Source organism: Silurus aristotelis, assembly GCF_946808225.1.
Source record: "Silurus aristotelis genome assembly, chromosome: 1".
NCBI classification, from domain to species: Eukaryota; Metazoa; Chordata; class Actinopteri; order Siluriformes; family Siluridae; genus Silurus; species Silurus aristotelis.
The window spans coordinates 5,408,002-5,430,136 of NC_139574.1; the positions used below are offsets into that span (position 1 = coordinate 5,408,002).

The 22,135-nt window shown below is 38.6% G+C and overlaps 1 protein-coding gene across 1 annotated transcript; it reads right to left on the minus strand.

Annotated features, from left to right (window-relative positions):
• Window positions 1-9,889: 9,889 nt before the first annotated feature.
• On the minus strand, window positions 9,890-20,854 carry nell3 (NELL (neural EGFL like) family member 3). Its single transcript, XM_083553437.1, has 5 exons — window positions 20,609-20,854; window positions 17,934-18,556; window positions 15,104-15,651; window positions 14,890-14,956; window positions 9,890-12,199 (listed from the first exon to the last, which is right to left on the minus strand). The coding sequence occupies exons 2-5, from the start codon at window positions 18,538-18,540 to the stop codon at window positions 10,662-10,664; spliced, it is 2,760 nt and encodes a 919-aa protein (XP_083409563.1). The 5' UTR covers window positions 18,541-18,556; window positions 20,609-20,854; the 3' UTR covers window positions 9,890-10,661.
• Between the last annotated feature and the right edge of the window lie 1,281 nt (window positions 20,855-22,135).

The window sequence follows — 22,135 nt, forward strand, 5'->3', positions numbered from 1 at the left end:
TAATCCCGGTGTGCAGTTATAATAAGCTCCACTGTCCTGGGAAGATGTTCCACTAGATTTTGGAGTGTGCTTGTGAAGATTCTAGGGATTCATTTAGCCTCAGGGGTGTTAGTAAAGTCAGGTACTGTTGTAGGTGAGGTGAGGAGGCCTGGGGTGAAGTCAGCATTCACATTCATCATGGTTAATAGGATTGAGTTCAGAGCTCTATAGCAGGAGATCTTTCATTCCAACCCATGTAAAGCATATCTTCATGGAGCCAGCTGTGTGCTGAAACAGGTTTGGGTCTCCTGGTTCAAATTCCATGATACCGCATTCAAAAACTGTCGTCATTACTCTGAAATTGCCGACATTCACACTTCAATGAGTTGTGTAAACATGGATTAGCTGAGGCATTGACAAATAAATCCAACGTGCTTATGCCTCCAGGGGGCAGTCTTTCCCCACTATGGTGGTTTTGTAACACTATTGTGAAGTATGTTTTTTCCCTTACTAAGAAGTAAAAAATTAGCTCTAAAGATCAGCATCTTTATAAAGAAGTAGTCAGTTCCCTCTGCGTTTACAGATTTTGTTCTCTTTGTATTAGTTACATTTTGGCATGATTGTGTTTCATCTTTTTTTCAGCTTCTTCCTGTTAAAAAAAAAAAAAAAAAAAAAAAAAAAAAAACATTTCCAGATGGTTTTTCATCTTTTCCCTTCAGATTTTTTTAAAATCAATTTTAAGATCCTTCAAAGACCCAACAGCTGCTGACTGAACTGTGGTGTTTGGATGGTGAGTGCAGTGTGAGGTGCTGTGTAATGGATCGAGTGCTGTATTATATGTGTGTGAGTGTGTTCATGAGATTTTATTGATCATAGCAAATAAAGCTTTGACTAATTACAGTAATTAACAATAACAGATACCTGATATGGACAAAATTGTGTGGACACGTGAGCTTGAGATTCATATGTGCTTTTTAAACGTCCAATTCCACATTGTTATAAGAAACTCCACTCTTCTGGGAAGATGTTTCACTACATATTTGTGGAAGTTTGCACTCATTCAGAAACTGTCCACATGTTCTCCTGGCACTACAGCATGCTTTAGGCCATGTCCACACTAATACGAACCATGAAGATAGATTTGGATGGGAATTAATATAAAGTGGGCTATAATCTGATAGAACTACAGTGAACAGTTTTGCATTTGAGTTGTAATAATGTATTAATGAGTTGAACACTGTGTTTTGACTGCTTTATTTCCTCCTGAATAAACCTGTAAGTTTAAGTTTGTCTTGATTATCTGTCTGTCTGTCTGTCTGTCTGTCTGTCTGTCTGTCTGTCTGTCTGTCCGTCCGTCCATCCTTCCGTCCGTCTGTCCGTCCGTCCGTCTCTCTCTCTCTCTCTCTCTCTCGCTCTCGCTCTCACAGATTACACATTTTCGTTTACATTATTCTTATACACAATTTATACACTGCGTTCTTTTCTCATACATTTTTAAAGATTTCTTTTTACACACAGTTCATTGATCTCTCAAATGTGTTTGTTTACAGAATTTGTTTTCTTTTCTTTTTTTTAAACACAATTTATAAATTGTTCCATTTAAATTCATTTTGTGTAAAAAAAAAATTGAATTGATTTTGACACAATTTATTTATATTTTAAATTGGATTTTTATTAGTTAATTTTACAGCTTGTTTCAAATGATTTTTCACATGTAATATTCTTTACATGATGTTTATGCACAATTCATAAATTGTTCCAATTTGTTTAAATGACCACAATTTTAATACGACTTTTTACAATCCGCTTTTTTTTTTTTTTTCTTTTTTTTACAGACATTTTATTAAACTTTCATTTTTTTTAATGCAATTAACTTATTTTTACATTGTCACATGAACGGGTCCAATTATATTAATGAGTTACGTATATATTAATGAGATGAATAGTGCATTTTGACAACTGTATTTCCTCTTGAATGAACCCCTGGAAGGATGTATGCACTACATTACTCTGGCTTGACATTAATGTTTGGTCAATTGTTAAATTTTTGCAGGGGAAAGTATTTATCCTTTCTTTTAATATAAGAATATGCTGCTTGCTGTATTTCAAATCACCTGATTTAATATACAGAAGTCCTGGTTCAGGTTATTTATCTGTCTTTCTCTCGCTTGTCTTCAGCTCAGTGTATAAATTTTTTATGACATATTCAAGACCTGGCCAAGAAGCAAAGCGAAGAAAATTCTAGAGACAGTTTGAGCTCTCATAAACCTGTATGAACTTTAAAACATCATGATATATTTACTTAATCTTACGTAACATTTATTCTTTGTTTTTTACTTTTGTATTAACATTATTTCACATGATTTTTAGTCAAGATTTATAAATTGCTCCAGTCAGATTTTTTACACATTTAATTTCATAATGAGTTTTACCCAATTTTTTTTTTTCACACAAATTATTTTTTAAATATGCAGTTCATTCACTTTTCAAACATGAACTAATATATGAGCACTGATTCCAGCCACAACATAGCCATGGTTTCAGAATTAAATATATTCAGAATTAAATATATTCACAACACTCAAAAGTCCATGTTTGATCATCATGTTGTATGACTAGAAATCCAATAAAAAATGATATAAACTGTTTGTTTTGGATCTCCCTTCACCGTCCGAGCTCAAACACCGATGCCAATGACGTATCGAATCAACTGGGAAGTTTAATGCATACATATCACAGCATCATAACTTGAAACACATCACAAAACCTTTATGTAATATGGTCGCAGTGCCTAGTTTTCCCTGCAGAGTCGTTAAACACAACCAGATGTTTCACAACCGGGTCTTTTTCTAACTCCAACACTTAACTTCTTTAAAGTCAAAGGTCAGAGGTGACGAGTAGAACAGGAACACTGAGACATTTTGTTGATGAGACAAATCAGATGTGTCTTCATCCAACTTGATAAAAGGGGAATGAACATCTGAATGTACAGTGTATTTCAAGTCAAATTGAAGATTTGGATGCAAACTCCTGTTGAACCTCAGCTTTCGAGGAAATAGTCCTCAGTTAGAGACGCCGCCAATACAATCGAGCAGGAACTCCAGCTGGTCGTGCGTTTCCTTCAAGAAGGACAGCTGAGCCGCTGCACTTCTCCTGACAAGTTTTGGCACAACATAAGCTGTTTTCCCCCCTTCCCCCCGCCATGTCTTATGTTAACATACTGAGATCATTTTGGCTCACTGCTAAAAAAGGATTAAAATAACTATTGAAATGAAACCGTATCTTTGGCTGAGCTGAAATATGCGACGTTTCGGCCAACAACAATCTCAGGTTTATCGAACTCGGCTGCTCGAAATTACCTGCGTAACTTTTTTCTTTTTCCCTAATGGAAACATCAACATAGCAGGAGAATTCTTGGAAGTCTATTACAGAACAGATTATTAGATTCCCCCGTGCCCACAAGCAATGAAAACAAATGAGCGCTGCTGATTTCTTGGTGTTTGTCTGTACGGATCTCTTCAGAACAGACCTTCCATTATGACAATTACACTCTTAATGAAAAGTCATTCCTACAGTGAGGGGAGTGTAAAAGAACAGAGAATCTCATTATGAAATGGTTTAGGTATAAAAAAAAAACTTCTCATGCAGTATCCATCACATTCTTTATTAGATTTCAGTGTTACATATGAGTGAGCTGGTGTTCCGGTCAATACTCACACTCTTTCATTTTATCCTAATGAGTGGTCATGATGGTGTTGTCTATCAATCATTAACCAAAAGTTGACCTCATCTTTATTGCCATGTATCATGGGTTGCATTTACAAAGAATTATAGAATATATATTAAATATAAAAATTATTTTAAAAAAATGAAGACAATAAAATAATAATCAAAAACAAAGAAATGAACTATTAAGTTTGTGCAGGGTGTGTAAAGTGAGGCTGTGTGAATAATACTGTAAAAGTGAGGGAGTGAAATGATATTTCCTGAATAAAATCCAAGGTTGCAATATAGTCTCTCTATTGTCTCCTTGTTGATTGTGTTAATGTATGTGTGGGATTTAAAATTCCTGTAATGCAGCCAGTGGTGGACACTACAGAAGTATGTAATGTAATTCGTTACTGTATTCGTATTTTTACTTTATTGAAATATTTCCACTTTATGACAGTCGGAGCATGCAGGAAAAGATAATTAGTCACACAAACGAGGTAAATTACTTCTTGGAAAATGATTGAACATGTGATTTGGAATGTTACATAAGATTGCACACTTTTATTCAAAAAGAACAACATTCTATAAGAATAATGACTCAGGGTAATAAGTGAATCAGGATCGTATGCAGGATTTTCATTATGCAATTTGGAAATGGCAATAAAATATTCTACTCAAGTGAATAATACTGTTATTTCAATTCAATTTTACATAAATACAAGTTAAGTTATGGGTCTAAAATCTACTCAAGTGAAAGTCAAAAGCGGCTCCTTTAAAGTTTACTTATGGGGGGGGGGGTGTTCTAAAAGTAATAGTTCAAAAAGGACAAGAAATATAAATCTCAAAGTGGTTGTTTTTGTGCAATAAACAAATAAAATAAAATAAATCTCCTGATATAATGTCGAGAAAAATCTCGAATGCAATTTCAAATAGGAAACGTGAGCGCACGCATTGATCAACAACTGCGCCATTTTCTGCAGTGACGAATCACTTTCATTGAACAACTGCATTCTCAACAAAAGTGTGTGATTGGTTAAACAGTAATGCTCAAATCTAATGCAGCATCAGCAGATCAACTCTAAAACATAACACCTTTCATATATTTGATATGACACTTAAATCGTGACTCTGCTATTAGTTTTTTCCTTTGCGTTACAGTAAAACCCCGTTGTACGAGCAACTAATAGTACGAGCAAACGGAGATACGAGCGACCTTGCGTGCAAAATCTCACCCTATTTCACGAGAAAAAAAAAAATTCACCTCCGTTTTCGGCGGAGGGTCGCATCAGTCGCTTAGATGATGACGTATCACTCGGTCACTCTCATTGTTTAGTGCAGCAAAAACTTTATATTTTTATTTCACTAGAAATCTTGAAAAATGTCTCCCAAGAAAATCAGTGATGGTGCTGTGAAAAAGAAAGTAAATAGAATTACCATTGAAACCAAGAAGGTTATGAGCGTGATGCGCGTCTCACACTCGCAATCAACCACTACCACATGGGTCAGTGTTAAATTATGTTTACGGTAATTTGTGATGTATTTGTTTGTTAAAATAGGCTTCAAATACTGCTTAAGTGCAGAAATAAGCGATCGAATGAGGTCTCGGAACGGATTAAATCGCTTTTACATTCATTCTTATGGGGAAAATCAGTTCAAACGTACGAGCAAATGGACCTACGAGCAATTTTCAAGAACGGATAATGCTCGTCCAACGGGGTTTTACTGTATTTGTATTACTTTTTTTAATCAGTAATGAATATGATTGACTTTGAACAAAACATATTTAAAGTAAAAGTACAATTACAGATTTTAAAAGCTACTTAAAAAGAGTAGTACACACACAAAAAAACTACTCAATTACAGTACAGCGAGTAAATGTAATTCATTACTTTCCCGCTCTGGGAAATGGCATGGCGATGTTGCGTTGTAGCGCTGCGTTGCATTGAAGCAAAACAGAATTGAATACAAGTATTTTTTTCTGCTAAACAGTATAATGCTGATGCAGTGGAAAAATATGGAGTATTCCTTTAATGTTCTCTGTCAATGACTCAGTAGACTGGATTCTCATGTTTTTTATTTAATAAACCTCCTTCAAATGAATGCATGTAATCATTTGGAAAAAGCCATTTAATAAAAGATGTCTGACTTTATAACTATTTCCACATAAAAATCCTACAGCTTGTCGGAACTCAACATGAAAATGCAACCATGATGAAGACACATCTGTAAAATGTTGAGATGAGACTGAATTCCTAATCTGGAGCATGTACAGCTAATAAAGTGAATTCAAGATGATTTGAAGTCAGATTTATCATTTTTTTGGTCTCTTTGTCGGCATTCGAGGTCGGAGCCTTGGCTTTTTCATGTTCGTGTTTAACATTTACTCATCAGATTCTGAAGTAATGTAAAGTCAAGAGTCAAGTCAAGAAGATATAGCTGACGCAGTACACAGTGAAATGAAACAACGTTCCTCCAGAACCATGATGCTACATAAAACAACATAAAAGAATCACAGAAGCAGAAAATGAGGTGTACAAAGTGAGGGAAAATTCAATTCCGGCTCAGAGATTCAATCAATGAAATGAAATTTGTGTTGCTGTCTTGAACCGGTCAGATTAAACATGCTGCTTTGCAGATGACTACATGTTTTTTTGTATGGATAAATAAGGTGTCCAAAGTATAACTTCCTGTTTAAGTTTTTAGAATGAGGGCATGAACCGAGAGTATAGACCTGTAATCTAGAGCTGCTCTACTCTCAGAAACCGACTCAACACCTCCTGGCCAATAGGAATTGAGAAACTAAAATTGTGATGATGTCATCAGCATTAATCATATGAGAAATGTTTGATCCACAGACCTGTTGAATGTCTATGACAGTGTGTATTTTTCTTTGCTGTCCTTGTTGGCTGCACTGGATTTTTTTGGGTCTGGTTACATTTCTGATCTCATTTGATCTTCGAAATATAGAAAACATCTGGAGCTAAGCACATTTCACACCTGCTTTTAATCTGAGGCGCAGACAGAAAAGCAGTGTATTAGCTCTTCATGATCAGGGGCTGTCAGGCACGTTGTGAATCGAGCCTGCTGCTTCACTCGGACTAATCACGTTTGCAAACAAAGAGATATTAGAACGCTTTTGGACCTTCTGATGCTGCCTTAAAACCTTAGGAAACTTTTATTTAGTCCACCGGAGGTTCAATGAGTCTTGAATATTTTTATGTATTTGTTTTTCCACTGACCCACTGGGGAAGTGTTAGCTCAAAGGTTACGGCTTTGGGTTACTGCAAAGAAGGTTTCAGGTTTAAACCCCAGTTGTGCCATTCTTGGGCCTTTGAGCAAAGCCCTTAATCTGTTCGTTCTAACACTGCTGGGATATGCAAAGAAAGAATTTCACTGGGCTGTTATGTACAAGTGAAAAAAAGCCTTTTTGTTTTTTAAATCATGGCTAGAAAACCACTTTACAAAGGTCCCTTTACATTTATGGCATTGGACAGACGGATTTATCCAGAGCGACTTCAAACTGATTAGTTGAGTTTTAAGGCCTTGCTCAAGGGCCCCCAGCAGTGGCAGAATAATGGTGATGGGATTTAAACTTGTGACCTTCCTAACCAGAGTCTAGTGACTTAACCACTAAGCTGTCACTTCCAACTTTGCCAGACAGAGACTATATCCAGTGGAAGACAGTAGTTGGAAGTGCTTTTAAGTCATAACTGTATTTGTATACATCTGCAAAAGTTCCTGTTCCCACGTACCTTATTGCAGCTATGAACCCTTTTTCCATATACAATTTACAAAATGCAATTCCCTCCATTCTTCCCTCCAGACCTTGGCTAGCCAGAAAACCTGGTTACAACTTTACCTCTAAATGTTGACTCTGGAGACTCCTTCCATCATTGTTCAATAAACATCTCCTTGCAGAAAATGTTTGTTAATTAAATAATAATTTGTTTAGTATAAGAATTAGAACTGAGATCGATGGGACATCCCTGTAAATGTGTTACTATTGAAACAATATCATGTTAGACTAATCTCATAAATGTAAGCCTGCACAACTGAGCTGCTGTTACAAAAAAAAAAAAAAACTTCTGGCCAAAAAGATTTCAGCATTACAGCACACCTTCAGAGGTTTTGTGGAGTCCAGGCCTTGACACATCAGAGCTGTTTTTATTATTAATAAGCAGGTGGTCTTGCTGTTGAAAACATACATCGATCAGGCATAACGTTATGACCCACTTTCACTGCCAAAAACACTTCTGACCCATCAAACATTAACACAATTAACTTCTTCAGCAATTTGAGATACAGGAGCTCGTCTGTTGGATCGGACCACACGGACCAGCCTTTGCTCTCCGCGTGCATCAACGAGCCTCGTCCCCCACGACCCTGTCGCCGGTTCACCACTGTTCCTTCCTTGGACCACTTTTGATAGATTCTGACCTCTGTAGACCAGGAAATCGCGCAAATTCCACTTTGAGTACAAAATGTTGACTTGCTGCCTAATAGATTCCACCCACTAACAGTTGCCATGATGAAGAGATAATCAGTGTTATTTACTTCACTGCTCATAATGTTATAATGTTGTACTGTCGGTGTATATAGATATAATGTATAGGTATATAGATGTTAGCAATCCTACAGCATATGCTTATTTAATAATAATGTCTTTATAAAGGCATCATTAGATGTTATATAAACAGGATACCAAACACTACCTCCAGTATAATGGTGTTTTATACTACTGGTTTGATGACTGAATAAAGGTATACCACCACTTCAGTTCATTGCATTGAATGCTAACTAAACGTTAATGAATAGTGAAGTGTTTACTTACCTTCACTCCCACAATCAAATGTGTGTTCAGGGGAACAGCTGCTGATCGTTAATCAAGACGTGACTCTTATCAGATGCTTTTTTTGGACTCTTTGCAAAAGAACCAACACAGAGGGTCAAGAATGCGGCTGAAACTGTAAGCCATTAAAGGGTGAGATGGTGCATAGCAAGTGCAATTTCAATCTCATTTTATTTGAATCCACCTTAATATCTCTTACAGGATCAAAAAATTCTATCAACCTTTTGTGCTTATTGGTGCAAATTTGCCTAAAATTTGGAAAGCAGTGACTCATTGGTTTAGATGTTGGCCTTCTGAATAGAAGGTCATGAGTTCATGCTTCATGGCAATGTAAGTTGCTCTGGATAAGGGCATCTGCCAAATGCCATGGAAGTGTGTGTTATGACTGTTTTGGTGTGGAGGTGGTAGCTTAGAGTAATCTTAAATCCCAGTCAAACCTTCTGAATAAGGGCTTTTACCAAATGCTGTAAATGTAATGTAATGCTTTAGACTTGATTAAATATCACGTTTCACTCTGCAGGAAAAGAAACCGCCACTATATTCAAACATATTGTTATCTTTAATTACTATAAAAGTGGAACACGCACATAAAACAAACCGCAATTTAACACACAAAACACTACTGATTTATAGTGAGTTATCTGATGAAACCGGTTGCAAAAGTTTGTACACCCTCAGGATGAAAGTCATTAATGCAGTGTATATACATTTTCATGTGTTCTGTTGTACAGATCTTCAGTGTTACAAAGGAAGGTTAAATAGGTATTGATATTGAAAAAACTCTCAAAACAAGCTCAAAACAATCTTGACTATCTTAGGTCCTCACTTTTTTATATAGCTGCCTCTACCTCTTAATTTAATTCTTTTTAGCAATGCTTGGATCTTTTTCATTGTAATATTTCCCTTTTCGTCTGTTATTCTGGTAATTTAGCATTTGGATTTCATTTATTGCTTTGCTAAAGGATACACCCACATATTTTCCACCTCATGGAAATGATTTGCCGATTCATCTGCAGATCGAGTGAAACACAAAAATATGTTTCGATTTATTTGTTTTACAAAACATCCTGGGTGCATACAGTTCATTCTCCATGTACCTCAAGGAAACCCTGCATCATGGTGTTAGATTTAGCGGCAGATCGAGCGAAAAACATCGATATTTTTTTAATTTATTTCTTGTACAAACTGTACTGGGTGTATACAGTGGTGGGGGGGCAAACTTTTGCACACGACTGTATGTACTGCTTGTTTGTTTGTTTTTCATGTTTTGACCATATAAATTACTTTCGGAAGATACAAATACTTAAATCATGTATGCATCATGTCCTATCTAAATATAGACTGTATGTATTTGATTATAAAAAATTGTATTTACTTCATAGGGATTCCGATATAAATTTCAATTAAAATTTTTCCCATAAATTGAGAATATAAAGATATATTTGTATAATTCAGATGAAAGAGCTATTAAAATAGATATATCTTTTGAATATTGATATGTTTTAACAATTCTCCCATGACTGTACAATGTTTAAGGTATTGGAATGTGTGATATAACATTTCAGATATGTATGCCATCATCATACCCCACCGCAAGCGTGTGCACACACCCACAAACACACACACACACACACACATACACACACACACACACACACACACACACACACACACACACACAAATCACTCACTAGTCTCAACAACAAACAATAATAAACAGAGATTCCCTCAATAAAGATTGGTCACTGCTCAACCAGCCAAAGTACCTGAAAAGCAATCAGTACTTCTTGTTCAAATAAACATACAACTTTGCAATAAACATCAAACAACAAAAAGTAGCACCTTTGCTTTGTAAATATCATATTTTTTTAAAATGATCGAATATTAACCCTGCCAACCATTGGTTCAGTTTTAGCCAGACCATATACTGTATCTTGAAGCACCATTTCTTATTATATTATTCCATTTCGATTTCTTCTTAATACAAACGGTGATAAATTGCTACCACAGATAAGGAATTCATTTTAAAGTGTACCTCGTTTTTTTTTTTTTTTTTTTTTTGTGCATAAGGCCATGATTTTCTGAATGCACTTGTTCCTGACAAAACCAAGAATAAGAAGCCTTAGTGTGACGCAGCCACCCAGAGGATGGAAATGTTGGCGCCTTCATCGTAGGTAATTTGATTGATCCGTCCACGTACGCAGTCCAGTGTGATGTAAAAAGCCGTGCCGTTCTGAACCTGGAAAGTCGCTCTAACACCAACGCTGGTCCACTCGCTTCCCTCAGGCATCTGACCACCGACCTGCTGTGCCAGAGGTGCTGAATTCGTCCTGTCCTGCCCCTGCTGGTGTAGCACCAGCTTGACCACGTTGCATGAGTGAATAAGCTTTACAGAGAGTGCCACATTGGCTGTCCCGGCATCTTGGAAAACAAAATTCCTCTGTGGGTGTTGGTGGCCCGCGCCAGCAAGCCGGATGTGTTCGGCATCCGGGCCGACCTGCTGAAACAACAACGGTTTGTTCCTCACAGCTCCAGATGGAAGGCCTACTCTGGAAACGGTGGCCATTAGGGACGAGGAAATGGCTGCTGGAATCCAGAGCAGACTGAGCATGCTAATTCCAGAGCTGTCTCCAAAGTATCGGACGTTGCACTGAGGTGGAGTGAGGATCTCAAAGTTTAACCAGTCACCCGAGTCCACAATGGTAGTAGCAGACAAGGTGATGGATGTGTCCCGATAGTTAACGCCAGACTTAAACGAGCGCATTACTTCCTGGTTGGTCCCATTTGTATTAACGTAGGCAACCAATGAGAAGCCTTCACGGACGCATGTGTGGCCCATGGCGTAGAGTGCCTGCTGCAGGACGAACTTGATGATGCCTCGCTCAGTGAAACGAACTCCACGGTTGTCATGAGTCAGGGCCACTACATAGGGGTCAGAGATAGAAGCAACGCGAAAGGAGGGCCGATAGTTTCCATGATAGTGAGGTGCTGTGGACGTCTGAGCGGTCATCGCGACAGCTCCGGTGTCATGTGACAGCCACATCAGGCTGAATGCAGAAGATCCGAGCTCGTACAGCTGCAGCTCTTTGCTCTGGTTGCAGTGCTGGTTCGGGCTCTTAAGCAGCAGCCACAGAGTCTGGTTGGGCTCCACCTCAGCTGCTGCACTCACACTCACACCCTGGAAGTGCTTCCTTTCTGGCTGTTCCACCCGTACACCACTGAGGTCACGACCTTCCTCTTCGCTCCCACCACTTAACCTCACACCAACCTGCAGAAAGTTGCGGCAGCTGTGTTTCAAGGCAAAGTTGTGATCCAGCCAGAGTAGACCATGCTGATGGAGCCTGATGGAGCCATCATGACTGACCAGAAGGTCACTTCCTTCTTTCCCCATCACACTCAGCTGCAGACCTGTTAACACACCACTGCTTTTTGACCGAGCTTGGGGTAACGTAACCGATGCGGACCAGGACTGAGAGAATGTATTGTCCGAGATTACTCCACACACGACGTCACTCACAGCACTGCAGGAAACAGCTACGGGTTCCCCATCACAGTCTGAACATGCCTGGCACTCCTGGAGCTCTTGATTGTAGAAGTACTCATGACCACACAAGCCTGAAGAGATATCTCTTTCGGACACGCCCAAGCACCGGAAGCCACCTGTGCACAAAAGTACAGGGTACATGTTACACAAGGAATGGTTTAACACAAATGACAATCATTTGGTTAATAACAAACCGTAATTTTAGGCATATTTTAAGTTCCCATTTGCAGATTTTGGTGCATCCTGACTCAATGGAACTCGATAATTGCAGACCTGCCAACTCTGAACAAGAGTAATGTGCAGTAGTATGAAAAGAACAAGGGGACATGAAATTGTTCCACAAAGCCGATGTTTTAACTGTTGTTTTTGTTCCTTTTCCCATTAAAAAATTCCAGTCTTTTTTTGCCAATACATGAACATGTCTTTTGAACTATATTCCAATTTTCACCAGTCAATACTTTAGTGCCCCCATAAGAAATAACGTTCACTAATATTTCCTAATTTCTTGTCAAATGTTAGTTAAGACAGAACTATTGATGGCTCATTCATGAACGATTCATGTGACTCAGAAGGATGAGTCGTTTCAAAGAGTGATTAGTTAATTTTTTATTGGACGCGCCCTCGAGCAAAGCATCGTAAAATCTCTCTAAAAGGTTGTGTACAGGAAACAGTATTGAGTAGTTCACCTCTCGACTCTTCTAGTCCGAGTCTTTAATCACGTGACTCCCATAGGCGCTATGCAGTGCATTACACAGGAGACACAATTGAGTAGTTTTGTCTAATGAGTAGACTGGTAGGAGTAGTTCTTTCTTTTCTCATGTGACTCCCATATACGCTATGCAGTTTATATATGTATGTATGTAATATATATATATACAGTGAGGAAAATAAGTATTTGAACACGCTGCTATTTTGCAAGTTCTCCCACTTAGAAATCATGGAGGGGTCTGAAATTGTCATCGTAGGTGCATGTCCACTGTGAGAGACATAATCTAAAAAAAAAATCCAGAAATCACAATGTATGATTTTTTAACTATTTATTTGTATGATGCAGCTGCAAATAAGTATTTGAACACCTGAGAAAGTCAATGTTAATATTTGGTACAGGAGCCTTTGTTTACAATTACAGAGGTCAAACGTTTCCTGTAGTTTTTCACCAGGTTTGCACACACTGCAGGAGGGATTTTGGCCCACTCCTCCACACAGATCTTCTCTAGATCAGTCAGGTTTCTGGCCTGTCGCTGAGAAACACGGAGTTTGAGCTCCCTCCAAAGATTCTCTATTGGGTTTAGGTCTGGAGACTGGCTAGGCCACGCCAGAACCTTGATATGCTTCTTACAGAGCCACTCCTTGGTTATCCTGGCTGTGTGGTTCGGGTCATTGTCATGTTGGAAGACCCAGCCTCGACCCATCTTCAATGCTCTAAATAAGGGAAGGAGGTTGTTCCCAAAAATCTCGCAACACATGGCCCCAGTCATCCTCTCCTTAATACAGTGCAGTCGCCCTGTCCCATATGCAGAAAAACACCCCCAAAGCATGATGCTACCACCCCCATGCTTCACAGTAGGGATGGTGTTCTTGGGATGGTACTCATCATTCGTCTTCCTCCAAACACGTTTAGTGGAATTATGACCCAAAAGTTCTATTTTGGGCTCATCTGACCACATGACTTTCTCCCATGACTCCTCTGGATCATCCAAATGGTCATTGGCAAACTTAAGACATGCCTGGACATGTGCTGGTTTAAGCAGGGGAACCTTCCGTGCCATGCATGATTTCAAACCATGACGTCTTAGTGTATTACCAACAGTAACCTTGAAAATGGTGGTCCCAGCTCTTTTCAGGTCATTGACCAGCTCCTCCCGTGTAGTTCTGGGCTGATTTCTCACCTTCCTTAGGATCATTGAGACCCCGCGAGGTGAGATCTTGCATGGAGCCCCAGTCCGAGGGAGATTGACAGTCATGTTTAGCTTCTTCCATTTTCTAATGATTGCTCCAACAGTGGACCTTTTTTCACCAAGCTGCTTGGCAATTTCCCCGTAGCCCTTTCCAGCCTTGTAAAGGTGTACAATTTTGTCTCTAGTGTCTTTGGACAGCTCTTTGGTCTTGGCCATGTTAGTAGTTGGATTTTTACTGATTGTATGGGTTGGACAGGAGTCTTTATGCAGCTAACGACCTCAAACAGGTTCATCTATTTAGGATAATAAATGTAGTGGAGGTGGACATTTTAAAGGCAGACTAACAGGTCTTTGAGGGTCAGAATTCTAGCTGATAGACAGGTGTTCAAATACTTATTTGCAGCTGTATCATACAAATAAATAGTTTAAAAATCATATATTGTGATTTCTGGATTTTTTTTTTAGATTATGTCTCTCACAGTGGACATGCACCTACGATGACAATTTTAAACCCCTCCATGATTTCTAAGTGGGAGAACTTGCAAAATAGCAGGGTGTTCAAATACTTATTTTCCTCACTGTATATATATATATATATATATATATATATATATATATATATATATATATATATATATATATATATATATATATATATATATATATAATCCTCTGATTAAAGGAATGTAATGAACTGACTCGTAAAAAGATTTATTTACTTTGATTGCATACATATTTTTACATAAATTTAGGTCAGAACCATTATTTGCAAGTCGACCTATTGTTTAAACCAAGATATCACTTTTGCAAAAGATTAGCAAAAAAATTTGGCGCTTTGAATGAGGGCATGAACTTTCGAATAATTTGCATTGATTAGCCTTTTAGTTCTTGGTTCTGCATTTGAATACCTGGTGTATTGAGGCATTTCACTCTCTCTCCACACACGGTTGGGATTTCTAGGCATTCGTCTCTGTCCTGTATAAAAATGAATTAGTTTATTTGCATATTGTAAATAAGTAGGCCCAATATGTTTATATTTTAGTTTTTTTATACAAATTTAGATCATAAACAATGTTCACATGCTTATCCTTATGTAATGTTTATAAGGATGCTGTGTGATACCTGGCAAATCCTGTCAGCGTTCGGTGAACATTGAGAAACCAGAAAGAACCCAGGGGGACACATGGTGCACTGTTGGCACTGGGGCGGCTGCGTTTGAAAATTGCAGTACTCTTCGGGGCCGCATGTGCTGCGACAGCCAAGCAGAGCATGGTTCGTGTCCCTAGTCACGTCCATCCCCTTGGCGTCTGTTTTATGCATGGTGTACGACTTTTGCAGGTGGCTGCGAGCTTGGCTTTGCACACCTGCCAGCTGGCTTTCCAAATAACTCTGCAGCTCCCCCTGCAGGCCCTGGAAGGACACCTGCTTGACGGTCTCAGACAGTACACCGTACTGCGCCTTCACCACATCCATCTGCTCGTACATCAGTCGCTGCTGCTCCAGGATCTCGCGTTGCTGGACCAGTAGTGCTCCCTGCTGCTCCTCCAGACGCTGCTGTAGGTCACGAATTACTAACTGCTGCGCCCGCAGAGCCTCCACCAGCTTCTCCTGGCCTTTGGAGAGCTGCAGGTGCAGGACAAGGGCATCTTCAGATGGAACTTCATTTTCTCCTGGAAAAAGAAAACAGCATGAAGGGCATTTAATCACAGAATACATACACCAGAGGTTCTTAAACAGGCATAAGTAATTTAAACAACTTTTTCAGAACAGATTTATTTTTACCAATATAATCGAACTACAGTATATAAGCTTAATAAGATGATATTTAAAGTCAAGGCTCTATTCATTCATGGATTTTCTGTTAGCAAAACCTATTAGGTCTAAGTTGGCATCATATATCCACCTACTATCTTGGTTTTCTGTCACTGAGATTGGGATGAAACCCATTTTAATTCAAAAGAACAATTTAACAATATAATAACATCAAGGGCTTAATAATAAATCACAAGGACGGCATGTTATGTCAATAAGGACATCCTGCTCTCTGGTTTCTTGTACTTTTGGTTAACGTTAATGGCCTGTGGCTGACTTTTTAACTGTTATTATTGTTACTAATGATGGTAATAACAATTAAGTTTCTTTTCGGCTTCTCCCGTTAGGGGTCGCCACAGCGGATCCTCCGCACGTTTGATTTGGCACATGTTTTACGCTGGATGCCCTTCCTAACGCAACCCTCCCCAATTTATCCGGGCTTGGGACCGGCACTAAGAGTGGCTGGGGATGGTTCCCTGACCGGGAATCGAACCCGGGTCGCAGCGGTGGGAGCGCTGCATCTTAACCACTAGACCACCAGGGGACCTATTGATGGTAATAACAATTAAATTGAAAAAAAAAACTGAATGATTCTCAGTTTAGAGCATAGACAAAAGTTATGCAAAAGACAGACAGCGTGTCTGATGAACAAATACCTCAATCATGTAAATTTACCTGTGAAAAAAACCTCCTGTTCCCTGTGACACTATTCAACTCCAATCAATTCATTACAACATTAGCAGAGGTGCCAATATTTATGGTTATGTCATATCATTTGCGATTTTTGAGCTCGATATCTTAGCTGAAAGAAAACAATAATGTGAGTATTTTGCAAACATGGTTAGACCAAACATAGTAATTAAGTAACTTCAATATTATTTTTGGCAGATTCTGACTTCATTCGCTTTCGTTCATTGAATTTGAATGCATTCTTATACCTTTAAAATTCTTATTACAAACCCCAAAGATCTACTCTCCTTTTATCCAGACTATTCTCCACTTTGCACTATAAATCAATCACATCAACTCTATTTAGCAGACAATCTTTTAATTTTAGCATCATGTTGAGTATAGTAGAGGCAAGTCCTGAACTGAGGAAGCCTACTTGTTCTATACAATGTTAGCACAGTTAATGCTATAGCTATCTGTGTGCATTTACAGCTGGATAATCAATCACACTTCAAAGTTTTTAACTCATCCCAGGATTGGAGAATGAATGTCCCAATCCTTCCTCAGCTAAATATGTTTCAATATACTGGAGTAAACAAACAATTATAAAGTCCCCTTGCCTCCTTTTCTTACCTAGTGGTTTTTATTCCCATTCAAATTTGAAAAGCTAGCTTTGGTTATTTTGCTAACATTTTGCAGCTGGCTATATTTAACAAAGTTATTCCGGATTCTGTTTCGTTTTAATGCCAGAGTCAACTAGCATCGATTTCAGTAGCTAGCACATTCAGCTTAGTAGCAAGTCAAGATTCCAGTTTATGGTAAATCAGAAATGTCTCAGATTTCTTGTTAGCAATGCTCATGAGTGTATGGATTGTTAGCTGTCCTCAGTACAATTTTCAAAACCAGCACCTCACCACAATTCAGTCTGGTGTCTATTACTTTAAACTTAGAAATGGACAGAAAAGTCTAGACAAACTACAAAAGCTTAAAGTAATTTCTGACTTCAAGTCGTCCCCTAGAGAATCAGTGCTAGTAATTTGTGGGTGCAGTTTTATTTTTGTGCGCGTGTGGCAATCTCTTATATGCAAACTTTGTAATGCCTCGAAAAAAATGTTCAATCTTACTGCTATTCTTCTGTCTTCCTGTCAAGGCTACAATTTGAGGCAAGGAAACTAGCATGGAAAGACATCAAAGCAAAATAATATTCTAGGTGGTCGACTGCCAGAGAATTTTCTCTTTGCTGCAGCTCCACAAGGCTTCCAAGTGCAGCTGAACAGATGTGTATGGCTTTGTGGAAAAGTAATCGTGTTCCAGTTGTGTGGGGAAAATAATTGAATAAAGCGTGCATTGGTAGAAAGTAAAGGGAAAAGGTGCATTACTTAATAAGCTTAGTTTTTCAGAGGAGAGGAGATTAGGTTTAGGACAAAACCCAAACAGTGACAGAACAGCTGGATCCACTGATTCACTCCACCTGGTTTGATGTCACATGTAAGCTGCACTCCCAGCGGTGCGCCTCCAAGTTCCGATGAAGGATATCCGATATCCGGAAATTCCCCCAGAAACTGAGCGGCTCTGTCCGGAACATGCACAGGAGCGTTGTCTGAGCCAGGTCCGCAGCCGTCTGGAGGGCACGGCCTTACTCTGGGTTTGGCCCTGATCCTTAAAGGCAGTCTGCACTCCAGCCCCCTACACTCACGTGTATCATTAATTGCCTGCGGTGGTCTTTTGGTGGTAATACATTCCGCTCCGGTGCATGTGTGATCTGCAGCCTCGGCAACCAGTACCCTCTCCCTCGTGTGACTGTGAGAATGAGAAGCTGTGTGTGACTCGGACATGTCCTGTGAAGAAAGGTGTAGAACTCCGTGTTGCTGGCTTGGTGTAGATCTGCTGTGCGTTACTGGGTTGTGTTGACGTGTTGGTCTGGAAGATCGGCCCGAGCCGCAGTGTGACCCTGAACATTGTCTAGACTCCCCCGAATCTAAGCAGCGAGAACCTTTACACAGCTCTGACACACTCTCCACTGACACACATGTGCACAGGAGACACAGCAGGAACAGCACCATTCTCAACAGCATCATTTATTCATTCATCTACCTGAAAAACATAAATGTAACTGATTAAACATCGCCAGAAAGAAATCCAGTGGTATATTAACTCAAAGTGTTACAATACATGTTACAGTGTTACAGAAATAGAGGCAGAGTTTAATTAAATCCTACAGTGTTGTATTATGGAAAGTTATAACATTAACTCATACAGTGTTACACTAACTCCTACAGCTTTTATATCAATGGCAACAGTGTTACACTAATTTCTACAGCTGTTACATCAATGTCTACAGTGGTAAATTAACTCTGTGTTACACTAACTCTTACAGCTGTTATATTAATCCTACAGTGTTACACTCATTTCTCACTAACTCATAGTGTTACAGTAACTCACACAGGACACACAGTAACTCACACAGGACACTAACTCCTACAGTGTAACACAAACTCCTACAATGTAAAACTAACTCCTACAGTGTAACACTAACTCCTAGTGTTACAGTAACTCACACAGGACACACAATAGCTCACACAGGACACTAACTCCTACAGTGAAACACAAACTCCTACAATGTAAAACTAACTCCTACAGTGTAACACTAACTCCTAGTGTTACAGTAACTCACACAGGACACACAATAGCTCACACAGGACACTAACTTCTACAGTGTAACACTAACTCCTACAGAGTAACACTAACTCCTAGAGTGTTACATAAACTCCTATAGTGTTACATCAATCCCTACAATGTTACACTGTCTCATATATTGTTACACTAGCCCCCACAGTGTTTCACTAACTTATAGTCAAGTCAAGTCAAATTTATTTCTATAGCGCTTTTCACAACAGACATTGTCTCAAAGCAGCTTTACAGAAATCAACAGTGAAGGTGAATGGTGTGCATTTATCCCTGATGAGCAGCCATGGCGACTGTGGCAAGGAAAAACTCCCTTAGATGTAATGAGGAAGAAACCTTGAGAGGAACCAGACTCAAAAGGGGAACCCATCCTCATTTGGGTGACATCAAGAGTTTGATCATAAATCTTTCAACAATATATATATAATGATACTTTAGCCCATACAGTGTCAACACTAACTTGTAAAGTGTTATACTAACTCATAAGGTGTTACACTAACTTTTACAATGCAACATTGTCATACAGCGGTGCAAGAACTTATCCAGTGTTACACTTCCCCCTACAGTGTTTTACTAACTTACTGTTAATTTAGTCTATACAGTTTTACACTATTACCTACAGTGTTTCATTAACTCTGAGTCTCACCTAAGGTTCTACAGGGGTAAATACATATTCCTACAGTGTTACACCATCTCATCCAGTGTTACATTAAGTCCTACAGTGTAACAATAAGGGTTAGTGTTGCATTTACTCATGCAGTGTAGATGGTAACAATTTAAGTGTTAATACAACACTAGATGGAAGAGTTAACTATCTGAGGTAACTGAATCAGGTTCAGCTTTCACTGGAAGATTAATGAGCACTCCTTTAACACTTTACATGTTTATGGTATTCTCTGCACGTTACCGTAACTCTGTAAGAAATAACACAGAGCTTTAAGAGTCGACCGAATTAGGTTCAGTGTTCAAATTGACATTTATTAACCCGATTCAATCACAAAATAAACTGGGTATTAATTCAAACGTGCCAGTATTAACACATCACTGCAGGTTTAAGTGTACTGCATTCACATAGTTGACACTTTGTTCAGTAATCACTGTACTGCCTATATAACACTACACTTGCATACATTATGTGTTAATGTAATGCTGTAAGCCTGAACACACACTCAAGGTGTTAATGTAACGCTGTAACGGTTACTGTAACACAGAGCCCCAGGCATAAACACGTTAAGAATTAGAGTAAGGTACATTAACATTCATTACCACTCGCCTCTAAATAGATACACAGCACAAACAAATATTTCCAGACTGGACATCCTTTTTCTACTCTACATTCTTTCCCTTTGCTCTTTGTTTAACGTGTCAAGGATGAAAGCCACTAGTTAATACCCCACCTAGGGCACTTTTATAGGCAGGAGAAGGGTATTTAGTGTTAAGTGTGTAAGTGGAAGTGTTTACCTGATGTCTGATCTTCAGATCTGGGCTGGTAATGTCAGCATGCGCTCAGCATCTCTCCATTGGTGTAGTGTTTCTTCGTCTGTTCCTCTGCCTCAAACCCGCAAACTCCCCTCTGTCTGTCTCTCCGTCTGTCCCTCTGCCCCAAACCTGCAAACTCCCCTCTCTTCTCTCTCTCTCTCTCTCTCTCTCTCTCTCTCTCTCTCTCTCTCTCTCTCTCTCCCCCCCCTCTTCCTCTCTCTGTTCATCAGCATCAGGTTTCCTCAGACTGGATTTAACCCCTCACTCTCTCACTCCCTCCCTCATTCCCCTCCATCCCCTCCCCTCATGTTTCCTCCTCCTCCTCTTCTTCTCATGTGCTTCATTTCTTTTCTTGTAGCTTTTATGTTTTCTTTTCAGCACTTCTCATCTCTTTTTTTTTCTTTCTCTCAAAGCCACTTTAACACACGGTCCATTAGAGCATCAGAGCGGATTGGGTTACAGACAGGAGGCTCTCATACTGCAACGCAAAATCCAGACGGGAGAAAATTAGAGACATTTGGTCCGGGATTTGTGCCAAACATCCACCCCTCCTTCAAGTCCCCCCATTCAAGTCCCATTTATCCTCCAATTTAGGCATAAAGGACAGAGCGAGACTTCCTGCTTTTAGACTCAGAGTGTAAAACACATGCTTGTTGTTTGGGATTGATCTTAAATTCACAGGAAATCAATCTGCAGGGGTTTTATTTATATTACTATCAAATTTATTGTATTTTTTTGTAAAAAAAAAAAAAAAAAAAAATTTATACCTATTGGGGATAATAAACAAACACACAAAAATGTTTTTTATTACCAATATTTTTACTTTTTATTGTGTGTCAAAAGAAATTGTGACAAAATATGACCCGAAACACCACCTCGGTGCTTATTATTATTATTATTATTATTATTATTATTATTATTATTATTATTATTATTATAAAAATGTATGTAAAAAAAAAAATACTTTTTTTTTTCTAATGTGTTAAACAAATAATTAATATAATAAACAAATAAAGCTAAATCAATTTTGTAGATACAATTTGTGTTGTTGCAGTTGTTTTTCTTTAATTATTAATATAACTTATAACTTGTTTTATTTAAGAACAGTGAGATAATTCTTTATTTTAATTTTTTTTTATTTTTTTTTTTATTTTTTTTTTTCTTAAGCATAATTGAATATAAATATGACAGTAAACAGTACAACAACACAGTACATGAGATTAACTTAATTTCTTCAATAAATCCAAAGCCAGAGTAAAAAAAGGCCGAGTTTTCTTTTTAGATTTGATCTCAGAACATGTCTGAGCACTTCTATCCCAAACGGAGACTGTTCCACAGAGTTGGAGCAGCTCCTGAAAAAGCTTGATCCTCTCAGCTCCTGAGAACTTCCATTTAATCTTTGGAATGGTCAACAAGGATTGGTCTAAGGATTTACAAGCTCCTAAGAATGTCCATAGACAGAAGATCTGATCTGTCTCCTGTATCAGTCTTTTTAAAGTCTTTAAAGGA

Bases quoted from the DNA above. Each gene is read 5' to 3' on its own strand.
- nell3 (XM_083553437.1), bottom strand. From the start codon at position 18,540: ATGATGCTGTTGAGAATGGTGCTGTTCCTGCTGTGTCTCCTGTGCACA. The intron at 14,957-15,103 runs GTATCACACAGC...ATTTTTATACAG, and splicing joins ACGCTGACAGGATTTGCCAG to GACAGAGACGAATGCCTAGA. The intron at 12,200-14,889 runs GTATTCAAATGC...TTTTGTGCACAG, and splicing joins GAAATGCCTCAATACACCAG to GTGGCTTCCGGTGCTTGGGC.